The 26,981-nt window shown below is 41.2% G+C and overlaps 1 protein-coding gene across 2 annotated transcripts in view; it reads left to right on the top strand.

Moving 5' to 3' along the window:
* Nucleotides 1–6,220: 6,220 nt before the first annotated feature.
* The window catches only part of DDX10 (DEAD-box helicase 10), a 714,899-nt gene continuing 694,138 nt past the window's right edge, over nucleotides 6,221–26,981 (top strand). Inside the window, exons 1-7 of one of the 2 annotated variants that reach the window (XM_049889361.1) lie at nucleotides 6,221–6,641; nucleotides 16,956–17,016; nucleotides 17,380–17,510; nucleotides 18,940–19,098; nucleotides 20,175–20,295; nucleotides 21,187–21,376; nucleotides 23,144–23,270. In XM_049889361.1, coding sequence (XP_049745318.1) covers nucleotides 6,456–6,641; nucleotides 16,956–17,016; nucleotides 17,380–17,510; nucleotides 18,940–19,098; nucleotides 20,175–20,295; nucleotides 21,187–21,376; nucleotides 23,144–23,270 — 975 coding nt within the window. In that variant the 5' untranslated portion in view covers nucleotides 6,221–6,455. The remainder of the gene's footprint in view (nucleotides 6,642–16,955; nucleotides 17,017–17,379; nucleotides 17,511–18,939; nucleotides 19,099–20,174; nucleotides 20,296–21,186; nucleotides 21,377–23,143; nucleotides 23,271–26,981) is intronic. The other variant, XR_007518135.1, reaches the window with a different exon arrangement.

Genomic DNA, 26,981 nt, shown 5'->3' with positions numbered 1-26,981 from the left:
TGTGAGTGATCAGAGTTCCAGAGGAGGAGGAGAAAATGGAAAACATAGAGAGGATCATTGAAGAACTGCTGAAAGAAACCTTCCCCAATATCATGAAAGATGAAAAGCTGACTACTGAAGAAGCTCAACAAACCCCATATAGGATAGACCCCCAAAAGAAAATCATCAAGGCACATCATAACCACACTCAATAAAACCAATGACAAAGAAAGAACCCAGAGAGCATCTGGAGAAAAACAAAAAGTCACATATAGAGGGGAAACAATAAGATTAAGATCTGATTGTTTGGCAGAAACCATGCAGGCAAGAAGCCAACAGGATGAAGTATATAAAATCTTGAAAGAAAAAAATTGCCAACAAACAATAATATATCCTGCAAAACTCTCATTCAAATATGATGGTGAAATTAAGACATTTCCAGAAATTCCCTAAACAGAAGTTAAGGGAATATGTAAAAACAAAACCAAACTTACAAGAATTATTAAAGGGAGTGCTCCGGATTGCAAACAGACAACAGCCTGAATCTCGGACATAAGATAGCACCAGCCAGATATCAACCTAGGAAATGAGCTGTTAAGGGTTATTCAAAACCAAAAGATTTACAACAGGGAACCAGAAACGTTAATCTATAAATGACAACAACGTCAGAACAATAAAAGAGGTAATAAACAGTGTAGGTATAACACTTTCTAATGGAGAGGAAACCAAGATGATACCAAGAAATAATAGACTGGATGAAACCTAGGAAGATAAGAGTAAATTTCAGGGTAACACCAAAGAAAGTTAAGAAAGCTACTCATCAAAATAAAGAAGAAAAACGTAAAGTCTCAGTAAAAACAAAATCAACAAAAACAAAGGAAACAAAAAAAATCCACAAACAAAAGGAATTTGGCACAGGAGAGTAAGAGGAACAAAGAACTAGTCAACAGCACACACACACAAAAACACTACAAAATGACAACAATAAACTCACGTATCAATAATTACACTGAACATGCTTTTGAGTGAAATTCAGTGAAATTTTACTTGTGCATGATATTAATGGTATTGTTAGATAATCTCTGCATTTGGTTGCATCACCTTTCCTTGGAATAGGCATAAGTATGGATCTCTTCGGTCAGTTAGACAGGTATCTGTCTTCCAAATTTCTTGGCATAGACAAGTGAGCACTTGCAGCACTGCATCCGTCTCTTGAAACATCTCAATTGGTGTTCTGTCAATTCCTGGACCCTTGTTTTTCACCAGCGCTGAAGACATTGGACCTCTTTCTTCAGTACCATCAGTTCCTGATCATATGCTACATCCTGAAATGGTAGAATGTTGACCAATTCTTTTTGGTGTAGTGACTGTGTGTATTCTTCCCATCTTCTTTCGATGCTTCCTGTGTTGGTCAATATTTTGCCTATAGAATCCTTCGATATTGCCACTTGAGGCTTACATTTTTTCTTCAGTTCTTTCAGCTTGAGAAATGCCAAGTATGTTCTTCCCTTTTGGCTATCTAACCCCAAGTCTTTGCTTACATTAGTATAATACTTTACTTTGCCTTCCCGAGCTGCTGTTTGAAATCTTCTGTTCACCTCTTCTACTTCATCATTTCATCCTTTTGCTTTAGCTACTTGACGTTCAAGAGCAAGTTTCAAAGTCTCTTCTGACATCTGTTTTGGTCTCTTCTTTCTTTCTTGTCTTTTTAATGGCCTCTTGCTTTCTTCATGTATGATGTCCTTCTTGTCATTCCACAACTCTTCTGGTATTTGGTCATTAGTGTTCAACGTGTCAAATTTATTCTTGAGATAGTCTCTAAATTCAAGTGGGATATACTCAAGGTTGTACTTTGGCTCTCATGGACTTGTTCTAATTTTCTTCAGCTTCAACTTGAACTTGCATATGAGTAATTAATGGTCTGTTCCGCAGTCAGCTGCTGGCTTTGTTCTGACTGATGATAATGAGCTTTTCCATCATCTCTCTTCCATAGATGTAGTTGATTTGATTCCTGTGTAATCCCTCTGATGAGGTCCACGTGTATAGCTGCCGTTTATGTTGTTGAAAAGAAGTATTTGCAATGAAGTTGTTGATCTTGCAAAATTCAATCTTGTGATCTCCTGTGCCATTTCTATCACAAAGGCTGTATTTTCTAACTATCGATCTTTCTTTGTTTCCAACTCTCGAATTCCAATCACCAGTAATTATCAAGGCATCCTGATTGCATGTTTGATCAATTTCATACTGCAGAAATTGGTAAAAATCTTTAATTTCTTCATCTTTGGACTTAGTGGTTGGTGCGTGAATTTGAGTAATAGTTGTATTAACTGGTCTTCCCTGTAGGCGTATGGATATCATCCTATCACTGACAGCATAGCATTTCAGGATAGATCTTGAAATGTTCTTTTTGACGATGAATGCAATGCCATTCCCCTTCAAGCTGTCATTTCCAGAATAGTAGACCATATCATTGTCTGATTCAAAATGGCCAATACCAGTCCCTTTCAGCTCACTATTTCCTAGGATATCAATGTTATGCATTTCATTTTTGAAGATTTCCAATTTTCTAGATTCATACTTTATACATTTCATGTTCTGATTATTAATGGATATTTACAGCTGTTTCTTCTCATTTTGAGTCATGCCACATCAGCAAATGAAGGTTCCAAAGGCTTGACTCCACCCACATCATTAAGGTCGTCTCTACTTTGAGGAGGCAGCTCTTCTCTAGTCATATTTTCAGTGCCTTCGAACCTGAAGGGTCATTTTCTGGCACTGTATCAGATAATGTTCTGCTACTATTCATAAAGTTTTCACTGGCTAATTCTTTGCAAAAGTAGACCGCCAGGTCATTCTTCCTTGTCTCTTAGTCTATTGTTAGTTGTAAAACTGACATATTTTGAAATTAGCATATATTTTATAAGCAAAGAAATATGTTAAAATTATTGGGAAAAGTGATTTGCAGTGTAAAAGACATACAAATATAATATCAAAGAATTTATGAAGAAATTCTAAGATGTTAGATATTAATTGGAAATAGCAGTGCAAACTCATAATATTAAAAAGCATATATTTTCCAGTTCTGTCCACTGAGAGAGCCTTGAAGAAATAAGCAATTAGCCTTCTTATTTAGTGAGTATATCTTAGTTTCAAAATCCAGCTCCCCACTAACATGAACCAATGGTTATTCCCCATTGTGCATTTAAAAGATTGATTCAATGTGTGTCTGGAACAATTTGTTGTGCTGAAGCAAAGAAGACTTATGCAGTTGCATAAAAAGGACCCAGAAGGTCAGCAGGGAGTGACTTTCATTGCCCAATTTGAGATAATTTGGACATTAAAAGGATTATTACCATAATTGGTTAGAAAAGCCGAAAAAATAACAATCCATAGTAATAACAAGAAAGATAAAAAGAAAGAGAGATAGCAGATGAGATGCAGAGCATAAGTGGATGATTGACCTTTGTTTGGAGAAAGGATATTTTTTGTACCGTAACAAACAGGTACAAATAAAGATGAGTTTTTTAGGGTTGTATAGTCACATGATAGCTTTTACTTTTTCAATGAAGCATGAAGCACAGCCACAGATGAAGGTAGAGGAGCAGGGATAGAAGATTAGAAGAGAAGAAGGGATGAAACGGTGGCCTCAGGAAGTGGGAAAGTAAGAGCAGATAGACCAGACAGTACTGGGGCTTATTTGAAGTCTATAATCATAAATTTAAACTAGATTACTCAGCAATGTAACTTTTTCTAACAACATTCAGTGACTCAAGTATAGGCACAGAAGAGACACACGGCAGGATATTAACTCTGGTTGGTGTTCTGGCAAGTGAGTGCTGTGGAAGGAGAAAGGAGAAAGATAGGTGGTGGTATTTTTAAGGGCATGATTGTAATAATTATCATAGATCTTTTTTTTTTGCTTAGCAAGGAGGGGAGTGAAGCCGGGAGGTGAAGATCCTTTGCTTTACTTCATCCATGTCATTATCATTAAGGTTGACTCTATTTTGAGGGGTTGTATTTTGAGTGCCTTCCAAACTGAGGGGCTTATCTCCCAGCATTATACTGGACATGTTCTATTGCTTTCCACAAGGTTTACATTGGCTAATTTTCAGGAGATCTCCAGGCCTTTCTTCCTAGTCCGTGTTGGTCTAGAAGCACCACTGAAATCTGTCCATCATGGGTGAACCTGCTGGTATTTGAAATACTAGTGGCATAGCTTCCAGGATCATAGCAACACACAACCCACCACAGTAAGACGGACTGACAGATGGCTGGTGGTAACGGTAGGTCAGTGATGTGACCCCAATACCACCCAGCATGTTTTCTCCTTTTTCAAAATGGGCAACTGATAGCTTAACATAACTACACACACACAAAAAAAAGCCATGATAAATCTATAAGTTGTTCTTCCTCTGCTTGCCTCCTTCGCCTACCTCTGTTAATGACTCTGTTTTGACCAAATGTTAATGACTTTGTTCTTTGTTTTAAACTGATGCAAAAAGGCTTTGTTCTGTGCAGACTACCTGTGGCATACAACCCCCACAGAAAAGTTGGAACCCAGGTATCAGATATGTATATTTTTCGCCTAATAAAGAAATGTCTGGCAGGGGTCTACAAAGACACTTGTAACCCTTTGTAATAAGATTCTGTATAAGCTCTAATGTAAAACTGCTCTTTGGACTCCACAGAGACAGCCTGTGTTGCTGCTGGGTCCTCGGTGATGTACAAAAAAAAAAAAAAAAAAAACTTAATAAACTTTCTCACTCTTTCTGACTTGGAGTATGTTTCATTGGCTCAATTGCTCCAGGGCACAGACCCTAGTTGGGTAACAGTGACCTGCCTTTTCTTTGGGGGCTGCCTAAATGTCAGTATATCTAAGTCTTTTCTCTTGGTTTGGTCAGTTTCCCTAGAAATGAATCTTCCAGTTTCTTGCCCAGGGTGTATATACTCCTGGCTGCTTCAGTTTTAAGAAGAGGGTGAAGAGTTACAGCTGAGGGTCTGATTGTTCTGTATGTATTTGTTGTTGTTGGTTGACCCCAAGGCAACTCTGACTCACGGAAACCTTACATATAACATATTGGAAAGTTGCCATTGAGTATGTTTGAGCCCATTGTTGTAGATATTGGGTCAATCCATCTCATGGAGTGTTTCCCTGTTTTTGCTGACACTCTACTTTGCCAAACATGATGTTCTTTTATAGTGATTGGTCTTTCCTGAGGCTGTGTTCAAAGTAAGCAAGCAGAAATCTCACCATTTTCGTTTCTAAGGAGACTTCTCATTGCATTTCTTCCCAGACTGATTTGTCCGTTCTTCTGAAAGTCCACGGTATATTCAGTGTTCTTTGCCAACACAACCTACGCTGATATAATCTTTCCTTATTGAGTGTTACTATCCACCACATGAGTATAGAGGTTCTCCAGTTCACCTTCCCCTCCCCATTCGGTAATCCATTTCCTGGTTGAGGAATGGGCAGGGGAATGTGGGGGTGGGGGGGGTGGGTAGTCATCTGGGTAAGTGAATTGGAAAGGGGATTTGAGGGCCCAAACACTCTGCATGTGAGTGGTCAACTCCATCTGTTTTCATTGCTGAGACAACCCCTCCAGCCCTCCCCCATCAGTCATTTAAAGCATTTTAAAATGATGAGATCTAGTGTGCACATGTGATGTGAAGACTCTAGTAAACAAGCCAAAACTTAATTCAGTGAAAGTCATTACACTTAAATGGCCAACTTTTAATTTGCCAAATAACTTTTGCTTAATTTTTTTTTTTTTAAATCATTTTGTCTTCAAAATAGCATTTAAAGGTACATTCAATCTGACTCTGCTCTAGTTCCCTTGCTGCTACAGCTTCTCTGTGGGGCCAGAGGAAAGGGAAAACTCAGAGAGGCGTAAGAGGAATATGCAATGTTTATTCTTCAGTCGCTGGAAATCGGAGGTCACTAACTAGCTGCTTGAACTCTGGAAACTCTTTCGGCTCCCTGGGTCTCAGTCTCTATATACATACCAAACGAATATCGCAGTTATAACTCAAAGGCAGTGAGTGCGTGCGTGCGTGCGTGAGCGAGCGTACGTGCGCGCACGCGCGTTTGGAAAGATTGAAGCAACAGCCAATCTGTACAGTTCTCAAATGTTAAGTGCTATGACGTCACCGTAGTAACAGCAACTAGTGCGCACGCGCATATTTAAAGAGCCGGTGTGCTCTTGGGCGTGGCTTAGCTCCCTCCCTGTCTTTAGATTGCTCCGCCTTGGTTTCCCAGAGACGCCTTGTGAGATGCAAGAAGCCAATCACCGCCCGCGGTTTCCTTGCCGTCATTGGCTTGTGCCCCGATTTCAAAAGTTCGGGGGTGGACACTCGGTTCGCGCAGGCGCTAGTTTCCGCTTTCTCCACGCTGGTTCCGTGTGTCATCGGTGCCTCACCTCCGCCTGGCTGTGGCTGTCTCGTGTTTGAGTGTGATCTGGTCTGTCACCGAGGCCACGATGGGCAAAACTGCTGGCTTTCTGGATCCGGGAGCCCGGCCGGACCCGGTGCGGAGCTTCAATCGCTGGAAGAAGAAACACAGCCATAAGCAGAACCAAAAGAAGCAGCTGAGGAAGCAACTGAAGAAGCCCGAGTGGCAGGTCGAGAGAGAGGTTATCAGCCGCCTCGTGCAAAACTACGAGAAGGTGAGGCGGGCACGGGCTGGCGCTAGGGAAGGGGCGCGGGTTGCGGCCGCTGCCGGGCACCGGGTGGGCAGGCAGTGGGTGTACGTGTCGCCGCGGCGATGGGCTGCTTAGGGGTGGGGTTGGACCTGTCACTGTGGACCCATCCTGGGGGTCCACTGGGCTGGAGAAGAGAGTACGGTGGGCAGGTGTCATCGGAGGCCCTGTTGAGGTCCCACGAATGTTCTGCAGGGCACTGCAACCCGGGCCTCTCGACGTCCATGCTGCTCTAATGCTCACCCCACTGTTCTTGATGAAACGATGGAAATGCAATGATACTTAAGGGTGCGGACACTGATGCTGTAGTAGTTACAGTGATATTAATAACTTTATTGTTGTCAACTATAACGGTAATAATGATGTCTACACTTTTAAGCACTCATCATGAGCATTATGTTGATTGTTTGACTAGATCTGAGTTATGGGTCTCATTATCTCTATGTTATCATATTACAGATGAGGAAATTGAAGGCCTGAGAGGATAAGAGTGTTCCAGGCTCTCACTCTTAGTAGGTGTGTGCGACTGGAACCTAGACACATGCCTTTCTGATTTCAAAGCCTTTGCTCTTAACCATTGTGCCAGACTGCCTCATCAACGTCATCCGTCTTCCTTCCTGTGCCCATCTCATTTTCTCCACTTGCTTCACGTCCCCATCCAAGAATTGGCATAGAAAACCAGGACTGCTTGCTGGTCTGTTCCTGGTAGTTCCCATCTCCACATTGCAGCAGATGTTACCAGATGAGTATCCCTGCAGTTACCAGTTGGATTTCTTGACCGTTTTCCCAGCCCAGGCTCCTTGGGCCTCTCCGCTCCCTCTGCTTCTCCTTTCCTCTAGACCCCCATGTCTTTTGGCCTTCACTCACCTCACTCAGCCTGTCAGTGATTGTCCTTTTCTAGTGTAGTGTAACCGGGGATTTAACATGTGGAACATTCATGGAATTAAACTCATCCCTTGTCTTGGTATAGCTTTCCTTTAAATGACTTGTAGATCAGTAGTAAGATTAGGTAGAGCTTAGTTTGGGGCTTTGGAGTCAAAATGATAATGATTTTGATCCCAGCTCTTGCTCACCATGTGAGTGACTTTGGGCAAGTTACTTAAACTCCATGTGCTTCCTTTTCTTGTCTTTAAAGGCACAATAATATTATTTACCTTTTAAGCTGTTGTGGGGAGTTAAAAAAGGTTTCTGCATAATGCCTGGCACATAGTAGTTATTTAGTGTGCCTTAGTTCAGGTCCCATCCTGTCTTGCTTGGATCACTGCAGTAGCTTGTGCTTATAACAGGGCTCAGCAAAGTTTTTTCTGAAAAAGGCCAGATAGTAAATGTTTTTAGCTTTGCAGGTTATAAGGCTGGAACTAAGGAGCCCTGGTGGCACAGTGGTTAAAGCAGTAGACTGCTAACTGAAAGGCTGGCAGTTTGAAACCACCAGTGGCTCCGCAGGAGAAAGATGTGCCAGTTTGTTTCTGTAGAGATTTACAGCCTCGGAAACCCTATGGGGTGGCTATGAGTAGGAATCAACTCAACAACAGCAGGGTTTTTTTTTTTTTTTTTAGGGTTGTAACTGCAGTCCCTCAGTGGTGCAGACAGTTAATGTGCTCAGCTGCTAATGGTAAGGATGGAAGTTGCAGTATGTCCTAGGAAGAAAGGCCTGGCGATCTACTTCTGTCACAGTAGAACTGTGCTCTGTAGGGTTTTCAGTGGCTGATTTTTCAGAAGTAGATCACCAGACCTTCTGAGGCATCTCTGGGTGGACTCAAACCTCCAACCTTTCAGTTAGCAACTGAGTGCATTAACCATTTGCAAGACCCAGGGACTCCTACATTGCTGCTAGAGTGATTCTTCCCAAGATGAAAATCCAAGATTAAAAGCATTCATTGATTCACTTAGTTTAAGGAAAATGGTCAAACACATTAATGTGTCTACGTATTCCAGTCTAGTGAAAAAGTAAGTTATTTGTGGCTAGGCAGACCTGGTTTAAACCTTGCTCAGTTTGAGTGTTAACTAGCTCTCTGTCTTTGGGAAAGTTCCTTAAACTCTCTATTGATTTCTTCATTCAATAAACAGGGATTATTAACTACCCGGAGTGTTTTAGGGCTCAAATGAGGTAATGTATGTAAGCCAAGTGGTATATGATAGACATACAGGAAGAAACAACGTGAAGTTTTGTGAATTGGTCAGGATCTTTGTTGCCTTTCATGGAGCTGACTCGATGGCATCTAAACAATTCTGGTACTTGATAATTATGCTCCTTGCAGTGAGTAACCCCTTTCCTCCTACCCTGTTGCTGTGTGCTATCAAGTCAATTCGGACTCATAGTGGCCCTGTAGGACAGAATAGAACTGCCCCATAGGGTTTCCAGCTGTAAATCTTTATGGAAGTAGACTGCCATATCTTTCTCCCACAGAGTGGTTGATGGGTTCCAACCGCCCACCTTTCAGTTAGCAACCGAGCGCTTAACCACTGCACTACCAGGGCTCCTTCCTCCTACCCTAGGGCTACCTATTAATCCTTCAAGATTTAGCTCAAGGCTCTCTTCCCAGCCAGGCAGAGTTAGTGCTGCTGTAGCATTTTGTATATACCTTCACTTTAGCATTTACCATGTGGCTGTAGTTATGGGTTTCTTTAACTGTCCCCCTAGATCATGAATTTGCCAAAGTTGGAGACCAGTGATATACTCACCTTTGCTCTTCGCAGATACTGATAGTATAGTGCTTGTCCTTCATAGGTGCTGAATCCGTCTTGCAGTGTTGATTGCTCCATGGCTAGATCTTCTCTTAGGTGGCTTTGTTCTGATTGGTAGCGTTGACTCATTCTCTTTTGTTCTTTGTTATAGTGATAACTATAACATTTATCAAGCTTTTATGTATGTGGACTTCCCATATCCTCACCACAACCAACCATATGGCATTGCTCCCATTATACAGATGAGGAAACTTGAAGACACAGCAGTGTTAAATAATTTGTTCAAGGCTAAAAGCTAGTGAGTTAAAAAGGAGTTCAAAGTCCAACACCAGGGCTCTAAATGACTGTACTTTGGTGTGTTGCAGTATGTTGTTGTTGCGTGCAGTCAAGTTGATTTCTACCCATAGTGATCCAATGTGACAGAGTAGAACTGCTCCTTAGGGCTTTCTTGGCTGAAATCTTTACAGAGCAGATCACTGGGTCTTTCTCCCATGGTGCTGTTGGGTGGATTCAAACTGACAACCTTTTGGTTAGCAGCCAAGTGCTTAACCTTTGTGACACCAGGGCTTCTTGTGTTGTAGTATGCAGATGTTTAAATCCCAGTGTTCTCACTAAGTTGAAGGAGAAGCCTTTCTCCCTGAGTATTGTTTGGTTTTATCTTTTTAATTTTGGAAATACTTTGTTAAGATTTGCTTAAGAAGTAAATGCAGTGTGAGAACAATACCCAGGGCTAGAAATACTGGACAACACTCAGCAGATTTTTTATTTTCTAGGTAATGAAGTGTGTATACGCTCTTCCGTATGTTGTTGCTCAGGTGGCAGCATCTGTGCAGAAAACTTCTATTATAGAGCCATGGTGTACAGGTGGTATTCACTAGCCTTACTGGTGAAATACTAAGAAATTTGGTTTAGCAACGTCTTCCGAATTTAATCAATTTGACAGGTGCTTGTTAAGGGCTGACCTGACCTGTTGCCGTTGAGTCGGTTGCGACTCATTGTGACACTATTGGACAAAGTAGAACTGCCCCATAGGGTTTTCAAGGAGCGCCTGGTAGATTCGAACTGCTGACCTTTGGGTTAGCAGCTGTAGCTCTTAACCACTACGCCACCAGGGTTTCCTGTTAACGCCTGGGTTAAAAAAAAAAGGGGAAAACACATGGCCCTTGTTCTTATGAAACTGTCTGCTATAGGCCTGGAATGGGGCTGATACACATGCTAAAATAGTAATTACAGTGCTATTTAGTCAAAGGATTGTACACTTAGAGAAAAACAAGGCTAGCTTTATCTTGTACACAGCCTCTTCTGTGCAGGTGAGTTAGGAAAACATGTTTCCTCTGGGTACTACCCTTCTCCTGTGGTTGCAGCCTTGGGCCTGGATTGGGAATCTGAGTGCAAGCTGGATTTTGTTCTGTACACCTCAGTGTCACTAGTGCCTTTTGCAGTGCACATACTGTCCAGCAACTTGTGGTAGTCATGAGTGGAGCTGGAGCCCTGGTGGTGCAGTGGTGAAGAGCTCAGCAAAAAGGTTGGCTCTTCAAATCCACCAGCCGCTTGTTGGAAACCCTATAAGTGGAGCTAGTTCTTGAATGATAAGTTCACCAGATGGAAAATATTGCCAGGGGTGTTAATAGGTGTGAAGAGCAATATGAGGAAACAAAAAAAGATGTGAAAGTGCATGGTGTTCTTTGATTGGAGGTATGCCGCTTTGATTGTTGCATGTGTCTCTGAATTGGCTTCAGATGAAGTTGGAGAAGAGGCTCGGAGCTGAATTTTGACTGGCTTTGGAAGCTGTAGTAGGCAACATAATAGCCTCCCAGAGATGTCTGCATCCTAATCCCTGGAACTTCTGAATGTGTTGTTATGTGGAAAGCAGAATTAAGATTGCAGATGGAATTAAGGTTGCTAATCAGCTGATGTATGCTTTATTGACTATGCAGAGGCATTCAACTGTGTGGATTATAACAAATTATGGATTGGATAACATTGTGAAGAATGGGAATTCCAGAACACTTAATTGTGCTCATGTGGAACCTGTACTGTAGACCAAGAGGCAGTCCTTCAAACAGAACAAGGGTATACTGCGTGTTTTAAAGTTAAGAAAGGTGCATATCAGGGCTGTATCCTTTCACCATACCTATTTAATCTGTATGCTGAGCAGTTAATCTGAGAAGCTGGACTGTATGAAGAAGAGCGAGACATCAGGTTTGGAGGAAGACTCCTAACAATCTTTAATATGCAGATGACACAGCCTTGCTTGCTGAAAGTGAAGAGGACTTGAAGCACTTATTGGTGGAGATCAAAGACCACAGCCTTTAGTATGGATTACACCTCAGCATAAACAAAACAAAAATCTTCACCACTGGACCAATAAGCATCGTATGATAAACGAAGAAAATATTGAAGTTGTAAAGAATTTCCTTTTACTTGAATCCACAATCAGTGTTCATGGCAGCAACAGTCAAGAAATAAGACTACCCGTTGCATTGGGTGAATCTGCTGCAAAAGATCTCTTCAAAGTGTTAAAAAGCAAAGATGTCACCTTGAAGACTAAGATACGCCTGACTTAAGCCGTAGTCAGTGAAAAAGAGGAAGACCGTCAATGAGATGAATTGACACAGTGGCTGCAACAGTGGGCTCAAGCCTAACAACAATTGTGAGGATGGTACAGGGCCGGGCAGTGTTGCCTTCTGTGGTATGTAGGGTCACTATAAGTTGGAACCGACTTGGCGGCACCTAACAACAACAATCAGCTAACCTTAAAATAGGAAGATTAGTTTGGATTATCCAAGCGAAGCCAATGTAATTGCAGGCATCCTTAAATGTGGAAGGGGAAAGCAGGGGAATCACTGTCAGTGATGCAGTGTGAGGAAGACCTGACATTGCTGGCTTTGAAGATGGAGAGAGTTTGGGGGGCCTTGAGCCAAGAAATTGGGCAGCCTCTCTAGAAAGTGGAAAAGGCAAGAGAACAGATGCTCCCTCAGAATCTCCATAATGAGTGCAGGTCTTGATTTTTGCCCATGAGACCCATTTTAGATTTCTGATCTTTAGAACTATAAGAGAATAAATTTTTGTTGTTTTAAGCCACTAAGTTTGTGGTAGTTTGTTATAGCAGCAGTAGGAAACTAATACAGACACCATGCTCAGAGATTGTATCTGGAAATAGTGGCAAGTCTGGGAGTAACGTAGAGAATATGTCTGAGCAGTAAATGGTCGGGGGCAAAGAGACCAGGTAAGAGATTATTGGCATAATCTAGATCTTGGGTGCTCTGAGAAACACATGATAATTAAGTGAATTGGAAATACATTGGGGGAAATGCCTGTGGATGATAAAGGAGAAGGAACAGGAGTAGGGAGGAGGGGAAACCTTCAGATCACAATATAGATCTGATTCCTGTGAAAGGAGAGGGGGAAAGATGGATTGGGTAGGAAGCAGGGATTTGAACCGGTTTGGTTATGGCTGATGAATCGAAACTGGAACACACCCAGATTTCTAAAGTCTGGCTGATCCAGAAAACCTTGGTGGCGTAGTGGTTTAGTGCTACAGCTGCTAACCAAAAGGTCAGCGGTTTGAATCCACCAGACGCTCCTTGGAAACTCTATGGGGCAGTTTTACTTTGTCCTATAGGGTCACTATGAGTCGGAATTGACTCGACGGCAACGGGTTTGGTTTTGGTTTTTTGGCTGATCCGGAACCATAACTGGAATGTGAAAAGTTACGGATTGAAGCCCTGAAACGGGAGACTTGGAAGAGGTGTAGTGAGCCCTTTTAGGAGCTTTATGTGTGAGATTAGATAATTGCCAGGACTGAGAGAGACATGCATTCAGAGGGGCACGGTTGGCTGCCATCTTTGAGTGGGACACTGCTGCTTCTGACTGCTGCATAAAATCCCAGGGGCCAGAGATTTGGTTGCTATGCAGCATGTACCAAAAAAAAAAAAGACCTGTTGCCATAGAGTTGATTCCGACTTAAAGCCACTCTATAGGACAGAGTAGAACTGCCCCATGGGGTTTCTACGGAGCAGCTGATGGATTCAAACTGCGGATCTTTTGGTTAGCAGCCAAGCTCTTAACCACTACACCATCAGGGTTCCATGCAACATGTACACTGCCCTTGTTTTCTAAGAGGGAGATTAAGTTTCTGGTAGGGCTCTGACCCATAATTTTTCCCATTTGGTTATGATTCCGGTTCACCCGATTTTTAAAAATTTAGGTCCGTTCCAGTATTGCTTCCTTGGCTTTGATTAAACTGGGAAGAACTGGTTCGAAGCCCTAGTAGGGAGTCTCAGACTGGAGCACGGTTCTGAGACTGCTTCGGCCAGGCTGATGAGTCCTTGAGCCAATGTGTCCTATTAGAGGAATCCCCCTCCTGCAGGAATGAGCCTGCCATGCTCAGCCATTGCCTGGGAGGAGCTGAGGGGAAGCATGGCCTCTGCAGTGGTGGATCGACAAGGGTGACAGCTGCGGCCATCAGTCAGCTCTGTTCCCTGAAGCAGGAGATCTGGGTGGCATATTTCCAAGGCTGTCACATAGGGTTGTGAGTTGGAGGGGCTGTTGAAAGTTGAGGATTGAGGCTTATTGAGAAATGTTTTCATTATTGCCGAATGACTCAAACTCTGATCTGGGATTAATTCATTTAGACTTCTATAGCAGTTGGTTGTGAGTTCTAATCCTGATTAGTTTCTTAATCAAAATTTGATCTGGTGTGATGTGAAGCAAATGGTTTTTCTTTTCTTGATTGCAATAGTTGGAGTATTTTAGGAAGTTTTAAATGTGTTTTTCTTGTGCTTTCAGGATATTATTATTCACCTTCATGAGAAATAGGTATTATCAGAGAAAGGGCTACAAGATATATAGGAGGGTGACTAGTGATATCTACCCCATCTTCCCTGCCCCCGGCTCCAACTTTTCCAGCAAGGTTGGGAAGCCTTTAATAAGGACTAAGGAGCCCTGGTTGCTCAGTGGGTAAGCACTCAGCTGCTAACTGAAAGGTCGGCAGTTTGAACCCACCAGTCGCTCTGTGGGAGAAAGACCTGACCGCCTGTTCCTGTAAAGATTACGACCTAGGAAACCCTATGGGGCAGTTCTGCTTTCTCCAATTGGGTCACAATATCTTGGAATTGATGCAACAACAAGAACTAATAACCATCACTGAAACATCTTTTCTTTGAATTTAGGGGAATGATAATATAGATTTTAGAAGGGAGTGTACAGGGATTCAGGAGACAGGAATGATTTTCTAAGAGAAGAAGGGGATAAAGGGAAGGAGAGGGAGTGTGTTTTTGTAGGAACTGCAGCCATCTTCTGATCTGGCTTTTAAGTATTCCTTGGAATGTACTTGTGAATTTTTTAGATTGAGGTTGGCAAGCTTTTTCTATAAAGGGCCAGATAGTCAATACTAGGCTTTGTGGGCCACGTGGTCTCTGTCACAACTACGCAGACAATGGGTGTTACCAGGGATCTCAGGTTTCACTCCGCCATGCCATAGAGACACGAAACAGGTGAAAGCAAAAGAAGCTTTATTTGGTTGTCTAAGCAAAGGAGCTCATTGGGACTTGTGTCTCCAAGGTGGCTTCCTGAACAAAAGCTGAAACAGCTTTTATTAGGGGTAAAAGCTGAGGAACGGTCTTGGCAGGAAGGAGCAAGGTCTTTGATTGGTCAGGCCTGAAAAGGTGTTCCTGGGGTCATTCCCTTGTCTGCGCTTGCTTAGTCCAAAAGGGGGTTCTCTCAAACCAGACCTTAGACTTGGACCCTTTGCTTCCGAAAGGCTGCTAAATTTTGCTTTTGTCTGGTGGGAGAAAAGTTCTAGGATCACCCAGAGGACAGGGGTTGATGGCTCTGTTCATGTTAGGTGGGCCAGATCTGGTCTTAACTGGTTCGGTGGTCTGCAACCCCAGCCTCTTGTTTTCCTTTACCTTGGGCAGGAAGTTGGCCCATTGCCTAAAAAAATCTGGAGAAACCACTTAGAAGGGGAGGTGGCTCATGCTACCCTATTTATGAGGAAGTTGGGGGTTGGTAATGGTGCCCCGAGGCTGTTGGATTCATGGCTATAGCTTTGCTCCAGTAAAACTTTATTTACAAAAACAGGCAGTGAATTAAACTTGGCCCATGGACCACAGTTTGCCGACTCCTGTTGTAGAATATCAGAAGAATCATAGTTCACTTTTGTTTGCTTGATGACTTCTTTTTAAGAATATGGGGTATAGCTTTATATGGTCACAGTTGACAGAGTGCTGGAAGAGTTTAGTTCTAAGCTTCCCTTCTTGGAAAGATGTGGGATACTTCATTTAAGTAGCCCACTTTGCCTCTGCTCTACCTCTGTTGGGGATTGAAGAGTGTTGCTAGTCTACCTCTTTCTGTAAGCATTTCATTCCCTATAAAAACAGCTTTTTGATAATTCTATAAGTAGAGGGGTGGACCCCACCTAATTTTAATGTTTGGTTTGGGAGATTATCTTCTAACTGAGGTTCTTTGCTGAAACGGGATGTTTTTTAAAGGAACTATTCTCCTTCTAATGCTAATTCGTCGACTCTGCCAACTTTCCAGTGATACCTGGAGTGATTTGTAGAGATTCAGACAATGTTTTAATGTTTGTGTTTTTAATGTTTGAGGGCAGAGAGTAACCCTGCCTGGACTACATTAGGAACCTTGGGAAAGATGATGTGTAGATTGTAAAATGAAATACAAGCTGTCCTGCCTTTACTGCCTGCTGTGTGGAGTGTGATTTAAATAAATGAACCTTACAAATGCGACTTTCCTCTTTTATGAATCATGAATAACTTGGCCGCATATTCCCACATCTGAGGAGTAGTTTCTGCTTTCTGCATCTGCAATAAAATAATTCTCCTGAGCAGCCAGAATGAAATTCAGGAAATTAGGTTTATGCTAATGAAGAACGTCAGTGATGAACATTTGGATAATGTAAAGTTAACGGACAAAATGATACTTATTGTGGCCTCAAAGCATGACAAAGGCGGTTTCCCTGATTATGGTGAAATAATACCTCTCCTTAAGGATGCCCCAAAATGAGTAGTTACCAGGTGGATTTCACACCTCACTGCATTTATGGTGAAAATTTTGAAAGGCCTGTGCTAACAAGACGTATTTATTCAACTAATTTCAATCTGTTCTCCAAGGTTTGTAAATAGAACTGCTCTCATCATGGTCTGTGATTTGTAATCATTTCCTCCTTTATTTCTTAAACTGATATCCCTTAAAGGATGACTGAAAGTTCATTTTCTTCGTAAAACTGATATAGTGATGACTTACTATGTTGTTATTAACATTTTGGAGGGAAAATGTTGTGTGTGTGTGAGTGATAGAAGGGGGGGCACATTTTTTTAAACCAATTGAAATGATTACAAATATTATATTTTTGATTCAAGACAGTTTTCTCATGGCATATTTCTTTTCAGAAGGAATGATAGTTTTTAATTAGAAGTGATGATTGAATTTTGAGTGAACTTGCAGTAGGATGAACTAGATAGCCCAATGTAACTAAATGTCGAGAAATAAAGGGTTTTATTGTGAAACAAATAAGTTGTACAGTAGGTTATTTTTTTTCTTATCTGACGCAGTTCCCTCTTTTTATTTCCCCAGATAAATGTTAATGAAATTACGAGATTTTCAGATTTCCCCTTGTCCAAAAAAACATTGAAAGGTAGGTACACGGTGATCCTGGGACATGTTATTGGATTTCTTGATTTTTTTTTTTTTTTTAAATAAATGGAAGAGGGTTCAGAGAGAGTTTAACCTGAAAAATCTTATTTTGGCAAGTGATTTTGGTATGATGGCAACCTACAACAAGAAATAATATCAATTTATTGAGTTTTACCAATTTGTCGGTCTCTCCATCCTTTCTAAATAGGTTAAAGAACAGTAGTAAAAATACAAGACAGTAGGAGCCTTTGAATAATTCAAATGAAACCTAATTGTGTTAGTAAAATAAGCAAGGAAACAAAAATGTAACGCCTTTTTGCAGGGATTTTCTAAATCATCATTCTCCTCCCCTCCACACTACCAGGTTTGCAAGAAGCCCAGTACCGTTTGGTAACTGAGATACAGAAGCAGACCATTGGGTTGGCTTTGCAAGGTAAAGATGTGCTTGGAGCTGCCAAAACTGGATCTGGCAAGACTTTGGCTTTCCTTGTTCCAGTAAGTATTTTACTCATAATGGGTCGGGTCCCCCATTAGACAATTGTATAACCTCTCCTTTATGGCCCTTGATGTAGGTGCAAATGAATCTATAAAGAGCTGCCTCACATTGGATCTCCTAGCTAGAGTGCAAGCCCCAGCAGGTGGGCCACATCTGTCTTGTTCTCTGTCGTGTTCCCCAGGTCCTAGCACAGTACCATGTACGTGGCGAGCGCTCAGCATCTTATTGAATGAGTGGATTATCATGCCTTCACAAGTCATTACATTCTTATAATGTGGGGCGTTCCCCCATGGCAGGTCAGAATGGTTCTATTCTGCAGTAAGACAGGCGGGGAAAGCTCTTCCTGCTGTCACCTTGCAAACCCGCCAGTTGCATTTACCCTTGCACCTGTTTAGGATAAAGCTGATGTATGCTCACTTGAAGGAGATTTGGTCATTGGTTGAGAATTTTCTGGGGCATTAATAAAACCAAAACCAAACCTGTTGCCATTGAGTGGATTCCGACTCATAGCGACCCTATAGGACAGAGTAGAGCTGCCTCCATAGGGTTTCCAGGGAGTGGCTGGTAGATTTGAAATGCCGACCTTTTGGTCAGCAGCCAAGCTCTTAAATCATTACACCCCCAGGGCTCTGGGACATTAATAGCTGTGCTTTATAACAGTAAAACAAGAAAACCTTTTAGAAATTTATTTACATCTCATTTATGCAGTTGATCTTCTAATTTTGGACTTCCTACGAAATAATTGGCCTAGAAAAATCACATTTTAAGTTTTGTTCTAAGTATTGCAAAATCATTTCTTTCTTTTAAATCTTAGGTTTTTTTTTGAGCAAAGTCTTTCCACTCTTAGAGAATTCAGTCATTGTGTAACCACAGTCATTGTATATATAACCACAGCAGCTACGCAGAGGGAAGCTCACTGTTTAGAAAATGATGATGATAAAGATTTTTGTTTAATCTATTTTAACTGTCTGTGAGGCTGTACATGCCAGTCTGCTGATGGTACAGCTCTGGCAGCAGCTGGACTGCTATGGGGCTTCTTTTTCCAGCCTTGGTGGCGTGGTGGTTAAGAGCTCAGTTGCTAACCAAAAGGTTGGCAGTTCAGATCCACCAGCTGTTCCTTGGAAACCCTATGGGGCAGTTCTAATCTATCCTATAGGGTCGCTATGAGTCGGAATCAACTCAGCGGCCAACAAGTTTGCTTTGGTTTTATGGGTTGAGGATGGACACTCTGGTGGATGGTGGAAAGAAAAAAAAAAAAACAAAAACCATACAGAATCTCACCTTCTGATTGATTGTATAAAACTTGTGTCTGAAAGGCCTTCTGTTTAGAAGGTGCCTGTAATTTGGAGGGGCAAGGTTGAGGCTCAGGGATCAAAAAGATGCCTTTCCTAAGGGGTTATTGACTACTTATTTGCTGTCTGTTTTGAGGTACTGGAAGCCTTATATCGTCTGCAGTGGACCTCAGCAGATGGGCTGGGGGTTCTGATAATCTCGCCTACCAGAGAACTGGCTTATCAGACCTTTGAGGTTCTCCGAAAAGTGGGAAAGAATCATGACTTTTCAGCTGGTCTCATCATTGGTGGAAAGGTTTGTCCTTTTGTCCTGGCCCTTCCTTTTTCTTTCCCTTTACAACTTAACGTTGGGGCACTGTGGCAGTTGACAAGGAAGAGGTGGAGATTTCATTAAAAAGACAGTCTGGGCCCCTAGACAGGGTCTTGGGGGGTGGTAGCATCTTGGCGTGGTCACTGTTGTCTAGAATTTGGTTGTCAGCATTGCAGGCCGAGAAAGTCCGTTTTATCAGAGTATCTGGAATTCGTCCGGCTCTTTGAGACTAATATACTCTAACCAATGTGTAAATCTATCTGTTAATGTACATTAGGAAAGATGCCATTTAATAAGGTATCTAAGAGGTTGAATAAATTCAGGGCATTACTTGGCTAGTAGCAGAAGAAAGGAGGGTAGATAGTTTTGAGGAATGCTTATTTTAGGCCATGGTTAAAAACCTGCTGTTTAACCTTTCCTCTGTCTTATATATATATATAAAAAAAATAGTACACCTAGAATCCTTATATCTGCTAAAGTCTATTCTAGACTGTAAAGATAGACACTTGACTTCTTGATTTTATGTGCAGACATACATGAAAGAAAAAATCGCATCACAGACACTCACCTAGCTCATCACCTACCTTTAACAGTTAACAGCATTCTGCAGTTCTTGTTTCAAGGAGAAAACTTGTGATATGTGCAGAGCTCAGCCATTTTTTCAGTCCACAAGGTACAGTGAATGGTGTCAGGGAGTCTGTTCAATGCTCCTACACCCTGACTTTTTAGCAAATGGAAGTAATTCTAGTTTTTTAGTCAGTTCTGGCAGACCTAATGGGAAATCAAGACTTGGAGCATTCATTTAATGATATTTTTCTTGTCCTTAAAATGTGGGTATAACTGGGAATCTAGAGGAACTCTGAGCTCATTAGGTCTTCAGGAAGGACTTTATTTAGCCTGGAAATTTGGATGTGCTGCAGAGATAGAAGGGAGAAATCAGGTTTATTTCTGGAGAATCTGAATTGCTGTGATGCAGTGCCACATGCATTTTTTCGTAGTCTTGGTGCATTAGCTGCTCAGAGCGATGTGTCTGTGTATTCTAAAGAAGCACCTGTTTTCAGGATCTGAAACATGAAGCTGAGAGGATCAATAACATAAATATCCTAGTTTGCACACCTGGTCGGCTTCTTCAACACATGGATGAAACAATATGTTTTCATGCTACCAATCTCCAAATGTTAGGTGAGTCTAATAGGTTTCTAATGAAAACCCTCAGACTTAGAAGAGAGCCTTTACAAATTTTAATAGTTGAAATGTTACATTAGGTAAATGTTATGGTTAAGAACAATCTGAGGAATAACATGTAAAAACATTTTATTTTGGCCTATGGATTCCAAACTCAGAGAGTATAGCTAGACCTTTTTTTTTTTTTTCATTAAAACAGTAGTGTATAAGTAATCTTACGCATGTGGAATTAGGCACTTGAGCGTTAGGCACTGCAGAGATTTTTTTTAGAGTCCCTGGATGGTGCAAATGGTTACTGTGCTTGGCTGCTAACTAACAGTTTGGAGGTGCAAGTCCATCCAGAGGCGCCACGACTTCTGAAAACTTAGCCATTGGAAACCCTGTGGAGTACAGTTCTCCTCTGACACACGGGTCACCATGAGTTGGAATTGACTCGGTGGCAGTTGGTTTTTAAAGAATTTTTTATTTTACTTTTTTAAGTAACATTCACTTATGATAACTTGGAACATCAAATTGGCATTTTTTGGTGAACCTTTTTTTAATACTTGGTGATATTACCTAATATGTTTGTTTGTTTTTAAATAGCTTACTGTTTTGGAATAATTTAAACTTACAGAAAAGTTACAATGATAATACAGAGAGTTTCCATACACCCTTTACCCAGTTTTGCTTAGTGTTGACATTTTATATAACTATGGTGTCTTTGTCGAAACTAACAGATTAATGTTGCTGTATTTTTACTAGTAAAACTCCAGACTTTATTAGGATTTCATCAGTTTTTCCACTAATGTCCTTTTTCTGTTTGAGAGTCCAGCCAGGATACCACATTACATTAATCCTAATGTATATGTTAAATATTATAGTTCAGCTTGCATTTTCCCTTTTTAGTTCTTGATGAAGCAGATAGAATCTTGGACATGGGCTTTGCTGATACTATGAATGCCGTTATCGAAAATCTTCCTAAGAAACGTCAGACTTTGCTTTTCTCAGCAACACAAACCAAATCTGTAAAGGACCTTGCACGCTTGAGTTTGAAAAACCCTGAGTATGTCTGGGTTCATGAGAAAGCAAAATACAGGTATGCACTATTGGAAACCTTATTTGATTCAGTTAAAAAAAAATGAAGGTTCTCTTTTTTAGTTTAAGAATTTGATATTTTAAATTATTACTTTCTAGGAAATAAAACATTATTTTATGAGTTTGTTATTATTAGATGTGTAAAACATAATAAATACATGAATTAAAATTACTCAAATTTAGCATATACCAGATATGAGAATACTCTAAAGCAGCATTTTCCAAAATGTGGCCGAGGGAACAGATATTTTTTTCTGTAAGATGTTAGTAGGTATGTTACCATTCATCAAGCTACTGTCCACAGATGAGGAGGAGAATATTTCCTGGGTAGATAAACAGCATATGTTGAGTTAAAATCAAACTGTTTTTTTTTTAACATCAAGACTTCTCAGAACCTTTAATATGTCCGTGAACATTGTGACTGTCCGAAGCAGTGGGAAGGGGACATAGCTTGCTGCATTTCCCAAAATTATTTTGGTGTAGAATCATTCTACTCAGGTGTGTTATCCAGGGCTAGTGTGCTATGGAACATATTTTATCAAATACATTAATACTTAGTGAGGTACTTTTCTGTTTACAATTGTTCTAGCAACTGTTGCTTTCGTTTTTGTTTCACTAAAAACTGGAGAATAATGCGTGTATGTTTATGTGCCAGTAAAAAGTGTGTGTGTGTTTCATACATTGGTTGGGGGAAATATGTTTACACGTGTGTTTTGATATGACAACGACATATATGCGTAGATACTCCTTTTTACAATTGCATGGTATTTAATTGCGTAGATGTGGAATGGTTCATTTTTAAAGTTCCCTATTGATGGACATTTGGGTTGTTTTTCATCATTTTTGCTTTATAAATACTGTTGTATCTTTCTGTATGTTTACCAGAGTCTTTAGAATCCTAAAAGTGGGTTCGTTAGCTCAAAGAGTACATGCGTATGTGTTTCTTTTCAACATTTTATTGTGAAAAATTTGAAACATACAGCACAATTGAAAGAATTTTACAGTGAGCGCTATATGCTTGTCACCTAGATGTTACTTAATGGTAGCATCCATTTACTATCCATTTATCCATCCCTCTAGCCATATATCAGAAACCCCGGTGGCATAGTGGTTAAGAACTACGCCTGCTAACCAAAAGGTCGGCAGTTCGAACCTACCAGGCACTCCTTGGAAACTCTATGGAGCAGTTCTACTCTGACCTGTAGAGTCACTATGAGTTGGAATCTACTTGATGGCGATGGGTTTGGTTTTTTGGTTTAGCCATGTATCAGCCCATCTTATTTTTTGATGCATTTCAAAGTAAATTGCAGATATATGTACACTTCTTCTTGACTACAGTTTGGTATTTTTTCATGTAAAATTTACATACAATGGGATGTATAAACCTTAAGTACATTTGCTGAGATTTGACAAATGTGTATACTTGTGCAACCCATACCCCTGATAAGATGTACAACATTGCCATCAGCCCAGTAAGCCCCCTCACATCTCTTTGCAGTCAGTTCCTAATCCCACTCTTTCTGGGACAACCACAGTTTGCATGTATATTTTTAGTATCTATTCTATAATTTTTTTATTCTATAAGGGATTTTGAATGTATCTTAGTCATGCGTTGAATTTATTTCCCAAAGGACAAAAGAAAAAAAGGATTTTTTTTGAGGGATGTGCCACTGTTAAAAATTTAACCGTTGGTGTTTTTTTGGTCTGGGTTTCAAAATTAACCAATAGAGCATATTTTTAATGCTTTTATTCCTCTCAATTCTACAAGCACCCCTGCCACTTTGGAACAGAACTACATAGTTTGTGAGCTGCACCAAAAAATAAGCGTGCTATATTCCTTTATGAGAAGCCACCTGAAGAAGAAGAGTATTGTATTTTTCTCCAGTTGTAAAGAGGTACTGTATGTTTATTTTTCTTTTTGAACTTCTTTATGTTGAATCATCCATTTTAAAATAGCAGATTTGAATTAGACAAATAGTGATTTTTTTCTACTGCGTGAGAAATACAATGCTAGAAGCGGTGAGGGATCTGTAGTTAATGTAGTCTTTGTTCTAAAGACTCTAAGCTCCCAAGAATGTAGAAGCTGTTTCTGTCTTTACTTCAATATCATTAGCACCTATCATCATTGCCCTCAATAAATATTGGTAGAATGAGCATTTGAATGGCCAGGGCAAGCGAGTGTCTTTTCAATCTGACATGCTGCTCTACTCTCCATTGGTATTGATCTGTGTTTGCTACAGCAGTATATGTCATTTATTACCTCTTATTTCCATGCCTCATACTTTTGTTCGTGCTGATCTCTCTGTCTGGAGTGACCTCCCTGCATCCGTTCACGCTAATTCTGGGTAAATGTTTAGTATCTTTTAAGGCTAAACTGGAGTCCCTGGGTGGGGCAGATATTTAACACATATTGGAGGTTTGAGTCTACCCAGTGGCACCTCAGGAGAAAGCCCTAGTGATCTACTTCTGAAAAATCAGCCATTGAAAACTCTGTGGAGGATAGTTCTCCCATACACGTAGGGTTGCCATGAGTCAGAATCTATTCAACTGGTAACTGACGATAAGGCTAAGCTCAAATGCTATACCTGAAAGTCTTTTTCTGACACTCCCCAATTTCCTTTTTAAAATAAATTGCTCTCTTTCCTATCCTTCTGTATTGTTTTTCTTATATCTTTAATTTGTTCAGTTACTAAACATTTCTTGAACACCATCCATGTGCTAGGAAACGGGTTCAGAGGTTTGTAAGAAAACCTGGTCTCTTCCTTTAAGGAAAAAGGACCGCGTTCGATTTTTATGTGTCACTTTTCCTTACCTATATTTCAGAATCCCCAGTGACATATAGTTGTTGCCATATAATAGATTGATTTCTAGATTTACAGCTTTTGGAATAGCTTAACGTGTTAAATTTGTTTCTCTCCAGCTTGTGCGACAGATTAAATGGCGATCTATTGTCAGAGTTTTCCGATGTAATTTTACCATGTAAAAATGATTTCAGATTTTTTTAGGACCTATTTTAGCTTTTCAAAATGTTGCATATCCTAAAGAAGTGAGTTTTTTGGTATTTACCAAAAACAAACAAACAAACAAATCAAGCCCGTTGCCCTTGAGTCCATTTGAACTTATAGCAACCCTGTAGGACATAGTAGAACTTCCCCACAGGGTTTTCAAGGTTGTAGTCTTTACAGAAGCAGACTGCTTCATCTTTCTCCCATGCAGTGGCTGGTTGGTTCAAACCATTGACCTTTCAATTAGCAGTCTAGTGCTAACCACTGCACCACGAAGGCTCCTTTTTTGATATCTGTTAGGTTGTTGTTAGATGTTGTCCAGTTGGTTCTGACTCATAGCAACCCTATGTACAACAGAACAAAACACTGCCCGGTCCTGTGCCATCCACATAATCGTTTTTATGGTTTATCCCGTTGTTGCAGCTGCTGTATCAATCCATCTTGTTGAAGGCCTTCTTCTTTTTCGCTGACCCTCTACTTTACCAAGTATGATGTCCTTTTACGGGACTGGCCCCTCCTGATAACATGTCCAAAGTATGTGAGACATAGTCTCGCTGTCTTTGCTTTTAAGGAGCATTCTGGTTGTACTTCTTCCAAGACAGATTTATTCTTTCTTTTGGCAGCCCCTGGTATATTCCAACATTGTTTTTAGTTTGTTTTTATTTTAAGTGAAAGTTTACACATCAAGTCAGTCTCTAATCTGATTTTTCTTCAAATATATTAGCGCCAAGTGATTTTTCTTCAAGTTCAGAAATTCTGGCTTCTGCTTTTGCTCAGTTCTGCTCCTCTGACTTTCTGTTGAGTTGTCTACTTCTGTAATTTTATTGTTAATCTTCTGAATTTCTGATTGCTGTCTGTCTATGGATTTTTCCAGCTTATTAAACTTTTCATTATGTTCCTGAATAATCTTTCTAATTTCTTCAATTGCTTTATCTATGTGTTCCTTGGCATGTTCTGCGTATTGCCTCATTACCTTCCTGATGTCTTGAAGGGTTCTGTATATTAAACTTTTGTCTTCTGCATCTGGTAATTCCAGGAATGCACTTTCATCTAGAAGATCCCTGGATTCTTTGTTTTGAGAGCCTGTTGAGGTGATCATGGTCTGTTTCTTTATGTGACTTGATATCGACTGTTGTCTCTGAGTCATCTAGTAAGTTATTGTATTAGTTTACGTTTGCTTACTGTGTCGTAGCTTCTTCCTTTGTTTTGCTTTGATATGCCCGAATGGGTTGCTTGAGTGAGCTAGCTTGATTATTTTCCCCTTTGGAGCTCTGGTGTCCTGTCCCCAGCTGGCTAGAGCTGTTATCAGGTATATCAGTCTAGGAGTCCATTCACTTTTCTTGTATGAGCTGAACTCAGGTGTCTAGGTAGCTGATCATCAAGTATGTGGTACAGGCTCTGTCCTACAGTCTTAGAGGGGCAGGGGTGATTGTTGCATGTACCGGTATCTGGTTGCAAAAGGAGGTCACGCTTTGAACAAGCCAGGGGTTTGAGACCCGAGCCCCTCGTGTCTCTGAGGAAAGCGCGTCCCTGTTCCCTAGAGTGTGCAGGTGGGTGGGTTCTGCAGATGGACCATGGGCACCCAGTGTTTTTGGTTGTAAGGACTAGGAGGTACCAGTTATCTTTGAACCCCTGTCGCAGGTGGCTGGGTGACCTGAGTAGAGCTACCAGTCCTTAGGCCCCTGATATGGGTAGGTGAGGACCCTGTTTAATAGGCAAAGCAATGTCAAACATCAGACACCCCCCTCTCCACCACACAGCAGAAATGGTTGGAGTCTGCCAACAAGGGCCTATTCTCCTGAAATAGGCCCACACAGGACCATGCAGAAGGGAAAGGTGCTCAAAGTCCACAGACCGTTCATGCTTGGACAGGAGCTGCTTCTGTCCTGAGCTCCCCCGGTTCGTGGAGTAGGCAAATTATCTTTTCCCCCAAATGCAAGTTTATTTCTTCTCCAAGGCTGGGAGGATGGCTCTAGGCACTCAACAGGGCCTATCTCAGGCCTAGGGAATTCAGCTGCTGAAGCTGGCTTGGTGGTGCGGGGGGCTCGTTAAAGTATACGCAAATACTTAGCTTTTGCCGAGAGTACTGTTCTTCTCTGGTTCTGGAGGTGCGAGTAGGCAGTGTGGCTGGATGCTTCTTCCTGAGGAAGCCGCAGCTGAATGCTAGTACAAGCCCACTGCCGCGGCTCTGGGAGTGGTGCCTGAGGGCTCCCTGCGATTCAGGTCTGGTAACTCCTCTCCGCTTCTGAACCGTCTCTTCCTCCCCCTGCCCCCCTGTTCGTTTTCTAACCTTGCCTTTGATGCTCAGGGCTCCTGCTTGTCGTAAATATACTCGTTTCTCTTGTTTTTCCTGTCTTTGTTGTAAGAGGGCTCACCGGAAGTATCTGTCTATTCCGCCTTCTTGGCTCCTCCTCAAGTCAGTCTCTCATACAAAACCTAATATATACCTTGTTATATACTCTTAGTTGTTTTCCCCCTAATGAGACAGCACGTTCCTTCCCTCCACCCTGCGCTTCCGTGTCCATTCAGCCAGCTTCTGTCCCCCTTGGCTTCACATCTCAGCTCCAGACAGGAGCTGCCCAGATAGTCTCATGTGTCTAC

Source organism: Elephas maximus, chromosome 7 (assembly GCF_024166365.1).
Source record: "Elephas maximus indicus isolate mEleMax1 chromosome 7, mEleMax1 primary haplotype, whole genome shotgun sequence".
Classification (NCBI taxonomy): Eukaryota; Metazoa; Chordata; class Mammalia; order Proboscidea; family Elephantidae; genus Elephas; species Elephas maximus.
Note: the sequence above shows the minus strand (reverse complement) of the source record. Positions and strands in the feature narration are given on the sequence as shown.